The sequence below is a fragment of the Falco peregrinus genome, chromosome 8 (genome assembly GCF_023634155.1).
Source record: "Falco peregrinus isolate bFalPer1 chromosome 8, bFalPer1.pri, whole genome shotgun sequence".
NCBI classification, from domain to species: Eukaryota; Metazoa; Chordata; class Aves; order Falconiformes; family Falconidae; genus Falco; species Falco peregrinus.
This window is the reverse complement of record NC_073728.1, coordinates 22084348-22101148: the sequence shown is the minus strand read 5'-3', so window position 1 is coordinate 22101148 and position 16801 is coordinate 22084348. Positions and strand designations below refer to the sequence as shown.

General features: G+C 39.3%; 1 protein-coding gene across 4 annotated transcripts in view; it reads right to left on the bottom strand.

The window, feature by feature from the left end:
* LRP2 (LDL receptor related protein 2) overlaps positions 1–9599 on the bottom strand; it is a 128162-nt gene extending 118563 nt beyond the window's left edge. For all 4 annotated transcript variants that reach the window (XM_027786337.2, XM_055812720.1, XM_027786339.2 and 1 more), the window contains exon 1: positions 9302–9599. In XM_027786337.2, coding sequence (XP_027642138.1) covers positions 9302–9395 — 94 coding nt within the window. In that variant the 5' untranslated portion in view covers positions 9396–9599. The remainder of the gene's footprint in view (positions 1–9301) is intronic.
* Between the last annotated feature and the right edge of the window lie 7202 nt (positions 9600–16801).

Here is a 16801-nt window from a genome sequence, read left to right as displayed (position 1 = left end):
GTAGCACCATCATTAACTAGTGGGACTCCAGATAGAAAAAAACAATTTAAGCTGTGTCCTAGAGCTTCACAGTCATCATTTTGCTACTTCATTTTTAAATGTGATATATTTTCTTTATAGTTTTCAGTTTAAAAATAAAAAATAATAAAAAAAAAAACCTTTCACCCAAATAGTAATACTAGTGAGCATGTCAAATTAAAGAGGCAAAGTGGTTGAATTCATCAGAAGAGAATAAATACAGGAAATATCATCTCCCACTGAAACATTACCCTTTCTATCAGCCCTAACAGAAGTATTTTACTTAGACCTCTCCGAACCAGGCAAACTCTACTACTGTCAGATTTACTAACCCATTTTGATTTTTTAATTATGCTTGATTCTGCTGCTACTTCCCTTCATTGGTGGCTGCCAGGCATAATATTTTAAGTAATTCCTTAAATTACATTAGCTAGCTACTCAAAGCAGCATTCCAGGAACAGAGGTAAGTAGCAGGGAAGAAGGGTCTCCAGCTCTAGCTTGTGTAGCTGGATAAACCCTACACTTGCTGCATCCTTGGAAACACAAGAGCATATAAGTATTGCATGCTATGTATTTTAACCCAGAAGCAAGCACACAAACCCACAGGAAAGGCACACATTGTCTCCCAAGTTTCACAGTGGTAGCACACAACATATAAATAATATTGCCCACAGAACTGTTGGCATTTGCCTACAGACCTGCAACCTTTAAATCTTAATCCCTTCATCATACCAATAGTTTCCATCAGTCTTTCAAAATGCATGCTAGGAATAAGGTTGCAGCCACACCTGGCATATTGCAGGCCACAAAATCAGCATCTCTGTACCCTGTGTTTAATGAAAGATATTTTCCCTTAATGGGGTGATAGTTTGGGTCTGTGTCTCTCTCTACTACCTTATGAAATTTCTTAGGACTTAAATCTCTGAGAATTCTTGACCCCTAATAGAAAAAGTTAAATAAACCAACAAGCTTAAAAGTATTGGACATACAAAAAAAAAAAAAAAAAAAAACCACCACCACCCCCCCCAAAAAAACAACCCACAATTGCTAAAGTGTCTTTTCTTTAAGAAAGCAAACAAAAACCAGGGAGAAATGGTTTCTGTTACCTAATAGGTGATGAAGTCTTAGTATGGATAAACCAATTGATCAAGGTTTGAGCTTTTACCTCACTTGTAATTAATTTAAATTTGCTACTCATTTTATTGAATTTAACTATTATTCTTTTAGTTTCTTTTTTCCTCAAACAAATCCAAGAAACACCCAAATTTCTAAAGGATTTAAAGTTCAGCTTTAAAGTTTTATTATTTTTTGTATTTTCACTCTAAGATAACCATTTCATAATGCATTCTGTGGTAGGCTTAATAAAGTTTAAAACTGCAAAACTACTAAAAGCTGGTAATGACGATTTAACAGTGGAAATGCAAAAATCCTGTTATGTTTTTTCAATTGCCTACAGTTGCAACACAAATTCCATGACAGGATTTCACTTCTGCAAGTGCCAAAGGAGCCTGATTTTCATCGTTGTCTTTACCCAGGCTGAGCTCCCAGTGAAGGAGATGGCCAGCCTGCCTGAGCAAAAAGACAGGCCACAACTGAGCTGTGTCTGAGGCTCTACTCGTATTTCCTATTGGTTTAACCAACAGAAATTTGTCAAGGCTGAGATTAACAACTGCAGTAGATGCAGTTTAATTACTCCACTAAAAACCTTTCATGTACTGCAAAGGTAAAAAAAGGAATTTTAGTACTTTGCTACATTCACAGAATACTAGGAACAAAAATTCATTTTCAGTGAGGTTTCAAGGTACGTTCTGTGGCTGACCATACAGAAAAATAAAAACTGCAAAGCTAAGAAAAACAGCTTGTATCTTCATACCAAAGACACCACAAACTTTGGTCATTCATTTCAGACACAAACAGGAGCTTATTTGTTTCACATGAAATGGTTTAAAAAACCTATTAAACCTCTCAGTAGTATAAGTTATTTTTATTAACCCAGCTAGAAGGCCAACAAAAACTGCAGCAGCATTCCATGTGCTTGGTTATTGTCCAACTCATTTATTGCATTGCAGGTTGAGAACAGCCCTACAATCCTGCTCAAAAGTGAACACGTGAGCAGTCCCATTCAAGTCAAGCCATCTGTTTACACTAGACAACTTTACAAAAAGGTTTCCTGCAGCGCTAACACTGGTACTCTGTTACACAGCCCTGATGGGACCACTCATGTAACTAGCATGCTAGCCAAGCATTTCCTGTATGTTCTTAGCAGAAGCATTGAGCAGTGGTTGCATGGCCAGCTCAGCCAACCCCCTGACTGACCATAGGAACAAAGGTGTCTCTTTTCTCTCCCTTTTTCTGCCTCCTCTCCTCCTCCCACTTGATGCCAAGGTTCACTTTCTTTTCCAGACTCTGGTAACTACCAGACCTTTCTGCATGCTGCTGAAAATCACTATGCCACCAGGAACCACCTAATACCCTAAGCCTGGTTTAATTTTCCTCCAGGTTTCTAAGTGAAAGCAGCTCACAGAGAGACCCTATGAGCAGTGGTGCTAGCACAAAGCAAGTAGCAAGAACTAGAAGGCTGGCAGCAACGTGGGAGTGGAGCACTGGGAGAGAGAGGGAAGGAGAGCGGGGCCTCCTGCTTCCAGCAGCAGTGAACTGTTCACTTGGCTCATCACTTGTGAAACTGTACCCTTACATCACAAGGTATGACAAGGGCTTGATCAGATCTAAATAGTGTCTCCCACTGGTGTTTAATAATGTGAACACGTCTTCTGGGCAAATCCTGGGGAGGATTATTGATACATGTATGTACTCTAGTTCTGCAGGCCCCATACTTCCTCAAACTAACTGAACTCTGGTATATTTATCTGAATTGATAATGTGCACAATGGCTTCTGAAGATAAAAACCATTACTTAGATTCTAAATATATCAGTGAATGTGTTAGCTCCTGGGATATCTTGTGGACTATGCCTTTTATCATTTTTTTTTAAGAGATGCCACAGAACACACTAAAACCCCCATCCTTCCTGCTCCACAAAAGCATGAGCCTGCAATCCCCATCAAAGGGAGACCCGATTGGAATAGACCTCCATTCTTCCACTCAACTCAGCAGGGTGTAGTATCATGACCTGCCTGCACAAGAAAATAATTGGGTAGACACATTGCTGCTGTAAACAGTGCCCTTTTACTGAAGATCTGGCTTCTTGATTATAAAACAAAGGCAACTTATTCATGTTAAAAGCACAAAATAGAACAGGTCATAAAAATAGAACAATTTCAGTCAACTCTTATATGTCATTTCATTAATCCAAAACAAAATTTGTAACAGTGATCCTTAGATCTCTAATCCACTTTAAGCATTGCAAAACAAAGAAAACATTAAAAGCCTTGAAACCAATAGTAAAAGCTTATGGAATCCGCTAAAGGCTATCCATTCCATTAAATATTTCTATGCTTACTTGTAACACTTCATTTTCTTTAACTGTTCCAAAAGTGTGCTGAGTTAAGGAAGCAAAAAGCAGTTAATAAAATTAACATTATCATAATGAAGTAGACTTCAAAATGGATCTCAATAATAAGCTATTAAGAGATGTTTACTCTTCACTGAATCCTATTCTATCTCTCTTAGATCACTACAAATCAGGGATAATTTCTTTGAAATTAATGGAGTTACACTGAGTTGACTCAGAAAAAAAACCCTTGTTGTTCCTTCATCTAGAAACAGCTCAAGGTATCTTTAAGAGTAAAGTATAATTATTACAATTATATAAAGCAGCACTTCAGTTTTAAGTAATTTGTAAAACAGCTCTGTCCTGTATTTGCCACATTCAAATGTAAAATATTAAAAAGAAGCTGACAAATTATCTGATTATCATCACTAATTAGCCATAGTAGAATAAAAACATCACCTTCTCTTTAAATAGATGTCAACCTGTAGATCATTAGTTAGAAGAAACCTTTAATGTTTTTCAACAGTGACAACTTCTGTAAAGTGTAATTTGCTTTGAAACATCCGAAGTGCTATATGGTTCCAGCACTTTTTAAGCAGAGCTCTAAAACAGGAGAAACAATTATAAACTCTTGCTTTAAAAAGTGATAGCACAGTGTGATTCAAAGTTCCGTATTTGTCTCTGTGAAGAGTTTTCACAAGTTCTCACATCTAAAAATAAGTATTGTAGGAAAGCTGAACAGAATTTGGTCCAATATTCATAAAGATAAAATTAGCTACCTCTACAGTGTGCCTGTTTACTGCTCAATTAAAAATAAAAAGTATTCATGTAAAAAGAAAAATCTTGACAGAAGAACCTCAAGTTCAGTGCTAAATAATGAGAAGTTAAAAAACGCTATTAGGCTTTGATCTGGCAATAACCTAACAGTGGAAGAAGGCATATAGAGGGGGAAAGGCCCCAAACAGTGTGATTGATTTCACATCAATCCAGGAAGCCCAAAAGGAAAAGAATTAAAAGGCTTTAATGAAATTGCATTCTACCTTTCCCCCAAATGAATCTTTGCTCATTTCCTGCAAAACACATGGAAAGTAAATCTGGATTAAAGTAGGATTTCATTGCTCAAATTTCCAATCAGCTCAATTTATGAAAGAAGGTTTTGGTTTGTCTTAAAGGGAAATAGAAGCACCACATACATCACACATTTATTTTAGCTGAAATCTCCTTAGATTTCTGTTTGTCTGTCTCTGTTTGTCTTGACTCTTGTAGCTTAATTATTTACTGTAATTCTAGCATTTGGCATAGAACCTAAATCTAACCAGGTGTCATCCAATTACTACTTTCAATTTTTAACTAAAATTCTGGGATTTGTCCCATTCCTCACTTTAGCTGCTTACTTTGCAAATTCCTGATATGCTTTGCTGAACAGAATACAGAAAAAAAAAAAAAAAAAGAGTAAATTATTAAGAAAATTCAAGAGATGTACTTAAAAGGTCTACTCATTAAAAAGAACCATAAAAAAATAAGACTGTCAGTGCACAGAAATACCACTCATTAAATAAATGTGAGAACATCATAATGTGTTTCACTGATAGGTACTTCTAAATTGTCAGCCTTCAGGCAATAAATTAGTTCAGAGCCAGGCAGATGGACACTCAATGGGATTTTTTCCTCCTAATTTTGTGTGAGTACATCTCCAAGAGAAACCAAAAAAATTATACTAGTGCAGGATTATGAACACTGCAGCCCATAGGTCATGCACAATACCTATTAAATTGTATATCAGGATTGCATAGGTATATGCATTTTCTTTGCCATCCTTTCTCCCTTCTCATTACTCCCAAATTCTCAGTCCCCAAGGAAAGTCTCACTCAAGGTCTTCAAACACTAGGTCTTGGCAGGGGCGTAATCTTACAGACAGGCTTCTCTGTCATTTAAATGTGCACAGTGCTGTACAAGGGAGTATGAATACTGACTCTGGCCTGTCGCCTACAGCAACACCACTACACATCATCCTACAGATAGATTAAATAGATTTGAGTGAAGGCAATGCCTAAAAACTACTGAATTATTAATTTTGAGATTGAACTATTACAGTGTTTGACGGAAAAGCACGTTTCCCCTTGCCATTCTGGAAAGAGCTTCTGTAGCTCTTCTCTACTTGGCCTTATTGTACCTATTCAATTACTGGCCTCACTTTATGCACATGTTCATTGTGATTTCTGAGATATATCACACCATATAGATTCATTGTTAGAATAGCCTTCATTCTCAGGCTAATAGAGACCTTATAATGGTAACAAATTTTAGTCACGTTGGCCAGGGATACATTTCAGCTGATGATTTATCATTGCAGAGATTTAAGAAGTAAATCAAATTTGATACATTAACTTTTATATCAGAGCAAAGTTTCTGTACAAATCACGTTTTGCCAAGAAGCATGCAGAATAATCAGCTTCCCTATAAAAAAGTATTTAAAATTAAGTCTTCTAACCTTGAAAACAACAACAGAAACCTTAAAAAAAAAGGCAGTGAACTATGATTTATTGAAAAGAGGAGCAAAAAATACTAGAAGTCAACCTAGCTGTGTTGATCTGGCCTCTTAACTCAGTATAGAATCCAAAATTCAAAAAAATTAGCATATATGTGGAGAGAAAGACCATTAATGGAGATACTTGCATTTCCACCTGCATTTCCAGAATTTGAAAGTTTACACAAATATTATGAATATCAGCATAGAAAATACACAGCCTGGCTAAGCAATCATTCATATGAATCAGTCATCTTTGATTCCATACACGAAGTGTGCTAAGGAAATAAAAATATCCTCAGAAGTATCCACCAGAAAAATGGGGGAGGCAAACAGCAATTTAAACGTTGAAAACTACACAATACAGTGAAATCCTGGCCTTTACATAGCAATTTGGTACTTTGCAATAAATTGCAGCACAGTCAGAATTTCAGAGTGAGTACATGCAAGTCTGAGAAAAGATGGCACTGGCATCGTTTTGTAACTTGCACTAGTTTAACAGAATTGGTGACAAAAATCAATACCAATGTCATTTATTAAATATTTCATACTATTTTAATACATTAAATTTATTTTCTGGAAGATTTAAATCATCTCTGTTGGAAGCAGGTCATCAGGACACAAGGGATACCAAAAAGCAATGAAGGAAATTTAAGTGATTTGAAATATGTAGGTTACAGAAATATTAACTACTATATATTTGTGAAGAAAGTTCTCAATACTTTTTGTCTAGAAAGAAGGGTGTTGTTTTTTTTTTTTACAACGAAAAACATATTTCTCTGAATTATGTATATATGATCTTATATAAATGAATTATTTTATAAAGAAGCTAAGCTAACAGTTCCTTTGGTGCTAAATCATTAAAAAAAAAATTCAAACACTCTCAGGAACTAAATCCTCATTCAAAACAGTACAGCGGGCCTTCCATGTTATATAAGGTGAGCCTGATAACAGATACGATGTGGAATATTGCAGGAGTATTTAGATCTAGTATGCTTTGCAGTAATGTTAAAGAACTCATTGTTCAAATGTGAAGTTGCCCTAGTGATCTCATTTGACCTCTTGCAAAACTGCTGAGAGTACAACATCCATCCAGTGTGTCTACTTTGTGACTATGAGCGTGAAGCACTTTGAGATTGCTCAAAACAAACATTAAGGTTAATCCCGTGATGCTCCTTCTTCACACTACCTTCACTTAGGTAGTTTTTTAGATTCCAGCTGCAGTTTTTTCTAATAAAAGCCCACAGGCAACCAGTTTTGCAGAGTAAAGGCTGTAGAACCAGGCCCTATACTACTGGCAATGACAAGAGGCGGTATTTTTATTCAGTTTATAAGTGGTCTAACTCCAGTAAATCCAGAATTAGATAAATCAAGGAAGAATCCTGATACTATCATTTGAGCAAGTGCTCAGGTGCAGCTACTTCTAGAAACATCTAGCTTATACGGGGGAGCACTCAGATATTGCCACCAAAACCTTCAAAACCATCACGGAAGCACCTTTGAAAATACTGAGGATTAGACAAGATAGTATGATTTTCACCATTTTCCTTCTGAGCCTTGGAACTACTTTCATGATTCTTGTAATATTTTTTTTAAATGAGTCTGACATGATCTCAACATTCAGGGAGCTGGAACTTAGAGATACCAAATATTTCACAATAATATTCACAGTGTGGCCAAGATTGCTATCCAGAGATTTTACTAGTATCAGTTACCTGTTAACTAAAACTGCACTGTTTCATTTGCAGTTATTCTACTCTGAAGGGGGTGGGGGGCAGATTGTGACACCACAGTAAAAACCTTCTGTACTTCCACTGCCTATGGAGGCTAGTTCAAACCTTCCCTCTGCTTATCCTGTCATGTCGTTTACCAGGCACATCTTGAACAGTCCAAAGCGGCTGTAGAGCAAAGAAATAAACTTTCAGATCAACACTGCAGCTTCCATTCTACCCAATGTAAAATAATAGTACATAGGATTATGCCCGGTGTGACCTCCTTGGCTAGAGCTTTTGCAGGTCTCCTGCAGCACATTAGCTATCTCCTACTTCCTTGCTCGGGAGTGGGAGCTAACAGCAGTTGCTTACTTGATTCTGTCTAAGGAGCTTAAACTAAGAGTTGAGCAAAGAAAGCAGATTAACAATTTGAATGCACATGTAATACACAGACACACACAACCAAGCAGGACTGCCAGGTCACTACATGGGGCCGACGGAATGCACTTCAGCCACTCTTGCTCCAACAAGACAAGCTTCGTTTTCATTGCAATTAAACCGCGAAGAGAGGGAGAGAGGAAGAGATGGGCTGCAGGCACAGGCTGGGAAGAAGACTTCAGACACAGCTACTTCCATCCCTAGCAGCCAGATTAGTACCAGAGGAGCGGCACTCAGCCTGCTCTGCCCGTCACATGCTCCCAGATGTCGCCTAGCAACAGCAAAGCTCAGAGAAAAAGTTCTCCCTCTCTCAACTTCAAATCTGCGTCTGAGACCGACTGAGGGGAGCTTATTGTGCTCCAGACTAAGCATCTGTTTCTTTCTTATAGCCTTCTGTAAATGACTGCATATACCACACGTACGCAAGCCTCACCACGCATAAACCACTCCCCCCGCCCCCCGCGCCAACAGGCACAACCTGTCTACATGCAAGTGCCACAGCCTGTGCACTTCTCATCAAAAACAACTCTAGGTACAATTTTAGTGGTCACCAAACCTGCTCTTGGAATGCAGGTGAACTCTGCTCTGCAAAACCACCCACACTTCAGTAGCAAGAAAGGCACAAAGATTGCAAGGAAAAAAAATGAAAAAACTCTGGAGTGATTTTTTTTTTTTAACCTTATCCAAAGCCAGTAAGCTGTACTCGCTATAGGAAAAGCTGCCCACTTGCATGTCTGCAAAACTGAGTTTAGACTGTGGAGTTGTAAAGTCTGACCTGTCCCTTCAAATTTAGCAACATTTATGTGTTACTGTCTTGTACAACCATAAAAAAAGTTTGTATAAACCAGAAAAACAACCAGAAAAAGACATCCTGGGATAATTTAAAACTAAGATGAAGTGAAGTTAGAGCCGGTGGTGTTTGTAGTGGGTTTTAAGGCGCTACTTCCTTTTCCACAACAGAAATTGACTCCAACAAATGACTCCTGAAAAGAGTCAACTGTCTCCCCTAACTATTAGAAAGAACTTCTCGAATAGCCTCCCGTTAACCCTCTACTTTCCTGCACTTTTGTCTTTTTCTCATAGAAGTCCCCAGGACAGGGATGTGCTCCTTGCCGTGCAAGTCCCGTTCCGGAGAGGCTGGAGCATAGCGCTTACCTTGGCAACTGCCCTGCATTATGCATGCAGCGAATAATATGAGCAGTTTGCAAGCAGTTGCTGCTCTTCCATCCATCCCATGGTGAGGTCCCATCTGGGCTGGGATGCTCCAGCTCCCTCAGAAGCTGGCTCCTCGACTCCGGGGTGCTGATCTGCACAGCAGCAGCACAAGGAGCCTGGTGTCTTTTTCTTATCCCGCTAGTTGCAGAAGAAAGGCGTGTTCGACTGTTGAGACATTGCGTTTTCTATAAACTCCCACCCTCCAGACATTGCATAAAGCTCTTTATACCCGTCGGCCCCGGAACTAGCATGAGGGAATCAGGCACTGCTCCAGGCCCTGCAGCCACAGGCTGCCTCTGCCCCTCCTTCCACTCTTTGCAGGACAGGCAAGATGCTTCCAAGTCCCTGCACTTTGCAGACTTTGTATCAGAGCCCGTTGGTGCTACCTTTTGAGTAGATCAGGGGAATTCAGATAGCAAGTGAAATACGTCCCGGGTTTTAGTGTCCCAAAGTGCTACAAACAAGAAAAGGATTTTTGACAACTTTGAGGAATGTCACACCGCCTACTTACCAATGCAGGGGATAAAGATTAAAACTCTTTACTATTATTATTCCTCGCATAAATATTGTAAAAGAGAAACTGTAGGGATGAAACTTCTGCATTTTCTTAGCAGATAAAACCAGTTTGGTAAAGTTCTTTAGCTGAGAATGCTTAGGATGCCAGCTGGAGACACCTTACTCTGGTTCTAACTTTCCAACTGTGTGCAGCGCATGTGAATTGTCTGCCTATCTTTTACCGCTACCATTTCAGGAATCATATACCTACTCACAAGGGTAGAACACTGCAACATATCACCAGGGAAAGATAAAGATATCCTAATACTTCAGTCTTGGGAAAAGGGCAAACACTTTGGAAGCTTTGCTTGCAGGATCAGAAGCACCATGCATAAACTGTGTGAACTTAAATCATTATTTTGGTTTATATTAGTCAGAAATAGTCTTCCATGGAGAAAATTTAGTTATGCCAAGCTATGCCTTTCTCTGTACCTGTGCACATGCATGTGAACAATGACTACTGTGCATACATACCATGGGAGAAAGATGGGTCTATTTCTCTTGCAAGAGGCTTTGTCAGATTAATTTTAATGACACCACCTTTATAAATTCCATATATTGTTTACATTAGCTTCATACCATGTTCATTATACAGCAGTGGGTATTTGCTGATATTGCAAGAGAACTTAAATGATATTTCAAAACATTAACTCTTCCACTTTTTCCAATGGACTGCAATTTCAATTAAAGGGTAGAGGTGTCTAGATTATTCTTGCAAAAGTTGTGTAGGAACATATTGTTGCTTATTACAAGATTGTGGTTTTTCTCCAGGTCGTGTAGGATGCTAATCCCTCTAAATCTTTCCGTAAAGGTTTTCTAACAAGATAGAAGGGGGGGGGTGGGGGGGTGGAAGGGGGAAGGGGAAGAAGATGTGGCATGTAGGCTTTTGCAAGGTTGTGATTTATGCAGGTTCAGGGCTGTTTGGTGTAGTGGTACGACACAGCACCGGGGTCAAGCCACAAGAAACACTGGGGGCAGATCGGAATATTCAATTAGCTTCCTGGCACCTCTGAATCACAAAGAGAGGATAAGATCTCTCCATCACAAGATCCAGAGCTGCCGGGGGAGGGGGGGGACCTGCCCTCTTCAAATCTCTCTCCTCCCTCCCACCCTCTCTCCTTTCACTGTAGGGGAACAGTGCTTGAAACATTCCTTTCTGCACGGAAGGACTTTTCCTATTGTTGTTTTCTTTGTGTTTCAGTGTTGCCAACTTACTGGAATTCTTGTCGTGGTTTCACAGCAAGGCTCAGGCTGACCAAACGGAACCAGCTGCGTTTGTGTATGGGGCCGCCGCTGCTTTAATCCCTCAACAACGCCGATGGGGAGGGAAGGAAGGGATCCTCTGAGGGTAGCAAGCAGATCTGCTGTGTGCAGATGGGTGCCTGAAAAGCCAACACACAGATTGACGGCCCTTAATTAGAAGGGGAGTTGTTTTAAGCAGTTCACACCTCAGCAACTTGCAGACAGGGCAAACACTGCTTGGGAGCTACGTGTACCTTCTGTCACTATGTTTGAGGTGACCTGGATACAAGCTTTGGGAGGCACCTACCTATGTTTCACTCCCACACAGCTGGCAGCCAGAAGGTGTGGCTCCTGCCCCATTCACCATTACCGTTTCTACACATCTATACTTCCCAGAGCGGTGGGCAAGAGGGATTTCTCAAACAGGAATGGTGGAGACACTGTTGATAGTGAGGAGAAGCCCTGCGCTGAAACAGCGAGTCAAGCACTTCCCAGCCATTATACTTTGCACTCACAAGACAAAATTTGTATTCAGAGACAAATGAACTGATCAGCTCAGATGCTTCACTGCTGAAGAATGATTGCCACTAAGGAACCAGCACAGGACAATGTTTTTCTCTGTTTACTTCATCTAAAGTTTTGTCCTCTCACTTCACCGTGGCACTTCATCATCCTGCCAAAGGGACCTTGTCCTGCTGGACACCATCAGATAGGACTTCAGTGAGATTAGAGCTGCAAGATCTGACTCAAAACACCTCAGGGCTTTCCCATAACTACATCCATAATCGCTCGTGTTAGTGTAACATACCTCTCCCTCTCAGCTTCCTGTTGACTAAGATATCAGCTGATTGTTCTCTGAGTGAACTAGATCTAGGGATTTTTAGTTAGGTTATTTCAGGTTTAAGAAGATGCAGACTATATCTGTTAGAAGGTTGGAGGGAGAAAACATAGGCAATGCAGTTGTTCACTGAACTCTGCTTTTAATTAAAAACCCAGTTTGGGATGTGTTTGCTTGCCTGGTTTTTGCTGTAAGCAAGCAATGATAAAAGCTGTTAAAGGTGTAGTTTAGAACAATGAACAACCAGCCACGTTGCTTACAGGTTAAAGATGCATGCTAAGCACAGAAGTTAAAAATTAAAAGCGTTGATTTTTGACCAGGGTTCAGTTCTAATTTAGTGTCCAAACTCATCCAATTCTTAACACAGATAGAAACACCAGGGTTGATGTATGACTAGGTAAAGATACAAAGCTGATGGTTAATTAAAAACATAAAATAAAACCAAACCACAAAAATATTCACTAAAAGAAACACTGGGTTAGATCTGCACTTGTAAACTTGTCTCTTCTGAACTTCTCAAGGCTAGGACAGTTTACAGAGGCTGAGGATCTGCCCAGTGCATTATCCAGTAAAGCTGTACTTGCCACTGGCATTCGGTAATCTTATAGTTGATCTGTCCTTGGATAAACCCAGGTTTTTCCACATAGAAAACATCCTACGTTACAAACTATATTTCCAATTTCATATTTCAAGTTTCATCATTAAATCCCATGCCTCTATCATGACAAGCTTTTTTATTATTTTTGTTTAATCATGCTAAAGCAAGGCTACCTTTAGCCATTCTCATTTTTTGAGAGAGTGTTGGTAATGAACACTCATAGAAATCTAAATTAAAGACTGTCTCTCTGCCCGAATAATAGTACAAATATGCAACAGCGGCAGTTAATTCTTCAGATTTCATCTGGTTTTGCTGTTCTACAGTTTAAAGTGTCCCATTTTTTTAATGGAACCTCTGTTTTAAAGCAAGCAACAATATTTGTGTGTGTTAGAGAATTCCTTCCTTAACAGGCAGAATTAATTTTTATATTAATTATCTGTTATATTAATATGTATTATATTAATTAATATCAATGGAAGAAGTGTTTCTTTAGAGGTACTACTCAAGGCATCCCTTCACCTAAGGCTCAATTCAGTTTGCATCAAACCCACAAGACTTCAGGGAGAGCAGACTTAGTTGTTTTCATGGGGCTCCACAGCAGCAGTGTGTATTTGGACTTTACCACTTAATCTTTCCAAATACACGTAATGTGAGCAGAAGTTTCCATAAATAGCAAGTCACATTTTAGGGAATTTAGCTGCATCTTGTACAGAGAACCAGTAATGATTTCAACTCTACAACATATAGAAGAAAAAAGCAGAAAACAGCCCCAAGTTCACCAAGTTTCTGATATAAACTATATCACATTTCACAGTATCTAAAACAATGGCAGTCATTTGCCAGGGAGGCATTTTTTCCAAGGATTTAAAGAACAAACAAGAACCACCTTATCTAGACTAAGAAAAAGAGGGCCTTAGTTGATATGGTTCCCACACATCTAATGTATATTCGTAACTAGAGGACCAGTTTCCAGAAGACTGGATCAAAGGTGGATCTCCAGCCCACAGGAATGTGAGAAACATTGGAGGAGATGTGAATCAGGCCAAAAAAGAAATCACAGTCAGGATTGCACAATGCAGCTGGCACTGTGGCCAGAAGTTTCCTCAAGATCTCCTGGTTAGTGACACATTACAACTTCTCTCTTTCAATCTGGAATTTTATCACTGTGCCCTGGAATAAGCAGTAGTGCATCGGAACTGTGCACCATTTTCGGTAACTGCCACTGAACAAGTGAGACTAGTAGAAACACAGCCACTGAATGAGCTTCCAAACACTCCCTGTGTATTTCACCCACAGAACTGCGCCTGTGATGGAGTTGGACAGTAACAGTACAGAGGTAAGAGAGTTATTGGGAAGGCAGAAGGAAGGGTGAAAGGTTAAGAAGCTTCCCGTTGTACCCTTCACCCTTTGGTCAGCACTGTCTGGTCCAGCCTCCAAGTCCCTCTGCCTTGTCTTAGAGACACAGTCACAAAGGGCAGGCAATAATGCTTTGCTTAATCTCTAGTTACCAAAGTTCTTGGTACTTGCCTTACTGCAAGCAGACTTCTTTGGCACTTTCTCTGTCTCCGAGGAGCAGAGGTCCCCATTTTTGCTCCAGTTCATTGGCCCTTCAGTGCCTGCTCTGCAAAGAAGCAACAGATGGAATTTTTACTTGAAAAGGAATGGGAGGTAAAGAGGCATTTCCAAATGACTTATTTTCTAAAAGCTTTTTAGGGTATTAACAAGAGAAATAAGATAGGCTGGAATAATTCTGAACACCCTTTACAAGAGTAGATTGAGCTACACTGAGAAAAAGGAAGACTTGAGTCCTTGTCTTCTTGATGTTTTTCAAACAACATCTCACTACAAACCAAGCTTGAGCAGCATTGCAAAACCACCAGTGCACATCACAAGAGCATTCACAGGGTAGAAAATAATTACTCTGTGATTATCTATCCTGGGTTTCATTGCATTCACATATAAAACAAAAGCAATAGAAATATTAGCATTTCCCACATTAATTTATGTCTTCTGTATGATAATTTTCCCTTTCAAGATTATGCATTTCAACACCATATTCCATAAAGCAGAGAAACACATAGCATATATTTCAAAGTAAGAAACAGTGTATCTTCACTTCTGAAGCCAGGAACTGGTTAATTACACAAGGATCTACTGTTTTTCATGGGATGCTAACTCATTCAATATATCACTCTTGGATAACCAATGAGGCAAAAACAGTGAAGGAAAGCCCCTGCCTCATGTATTGAAGAAATGTAATAGTAAATGAAACAAGAAAGAAGTTTCCCACACTAGGGAGCACTACTCTAGCTCTGCCTAGGCCACACCCTTTTTCTATATGATAGGAAGTCACCTAGAACTTCTGAAGCATTCGTCATTTTCTGATTTAAGACACCTGGACCTGTTTAGCAAAACCTGAAGCACCCATTGCTGTAACCAAAGTTGATTAGAGCTGTGCTTTAAAAGTGTAATTAATACCAAGTACCCTGAAACTCCAAGCCCTGGATATCTTTATTGAGGTGCCAAAAAAACCCGCTAAATCCAAAGGATATTTTAATCATTGATTCTGTGCATCCATTCCCTATGCATAAAAATCACATTAATCTCTCAGGTACTTTACAGATGAGAGCTAGAAAAAATTCTGAGAGGAAATTAGTTTCTTCCGAGTGAAAAATAAGTAGTATAAAAGACAATGGGAGAAAACAGTGTATCATCTACCTCAGCTATCATTACAAGTACATACAGATGTGATGTGATAAGAGGTAACACTGAGTGAAGCTGGTGAGGCAAGATTACTCTTCTTTTATGTATCATTCAAACTCACTTCCCATAGAGTTAATTAAAAAACTTAATTACCAAATAGGCAACAGTATCTACCATGTGTTACATGTTAAATTACCTATTTTCATTGGTATACATCCCTATTAATAACAGATTTGAGGTCTGCTTAGGATAAACACCTTCATAAGTGGAACTCTCACATACTAAGAACTGTCTCCTTCCTCCAACAGCCAGGATGAAATGCTTGAGAGATCACAAAAGCAGCCTATGAAAAGCACCTGAGAAGAGATAAATAACAAGCCTTCAGATCAGTAGTATTACTTCAAATTTCAGACCAAACCCAGGATAATAACAGTAAGCAAATGAGGACACAAGTCAGCAGTATAGGGGTTGCAGGTAACAGATTCTCACAGTTTTGATAAGTATTTCAGAGCAGAGATTAACTCCTGCCTACTTAATAGAAAAGCCGAAAATATGGTCTTACTCTGTGAATTTTCTTGAACAAGCCTTCATGCTTATTGAAAAAGAGGACTAGACAGCAATAGGCCTGTGAAACACAGTCTTTCTGAGAACAAAGTTACTCAGCGTTATGACCAAAATATAGCTACCCCGCAATACCCTGTGCATGCCAACCATTGATTTGTATACAGAGATATTTATTGTATAAATACATTTTGTTACATTAAATTAAATGGAAAAACAAAGAAAAAGATAGCTCAAGATAAGCCACATTTTAGCAATTCTTAACTGATTGCTAAGGAACAATACCCAAAATATTTGCTTTGAAAACAGTACCTGATTCAGCCAACCTGCAAAACTACTTTGACAAGAAGAGATCAAACTCATGAATGCATGAGGTCAAAAGGATTACAATAATTAAAAAAAGACCCTCTCTCCCCCTTGGGGAACTTGTTCACAGGAATGAGATATAGGACAGTTCAGTGAGCACAGACATTAGTAAGCAGGGTAACTTGCTTGAGAAGTCCACCCTTCCCCCTTTATCCATCTTCCCTTGAAGCTGCAGCATTGCAATTCATACTCCCTTTTGTCCCCTCAGTTGTGCAGGTCCTCAAGAGAGCACTGACTGCTATGCCTGCCTTACATCACAGTCCCACAAAAACAGGATAGAGCTGCAAATGGTAGTAGGGGGCAAAACACCATTAAACCAACTTTATTACTCATGCCAACATCTCATCAGGTCGTGCTTTACAACCCAGGAGAAATAGGGTAGCATGCCTGCAGAAGCTAGATCCACCTGAGCTACCATCAGCAGAGCATATAATGTTATTTTTATAGCCACTTGAAAGAACAGAGAATTGTGAGGTGGAAGTCTGCCATCAAAAAACAGCTTAATGATGTGGTTTGTGTTTTGCAAGATAGCTAACCGAATTCCTCCTTCCTCTCAGCACTCATTCTTACATACAGA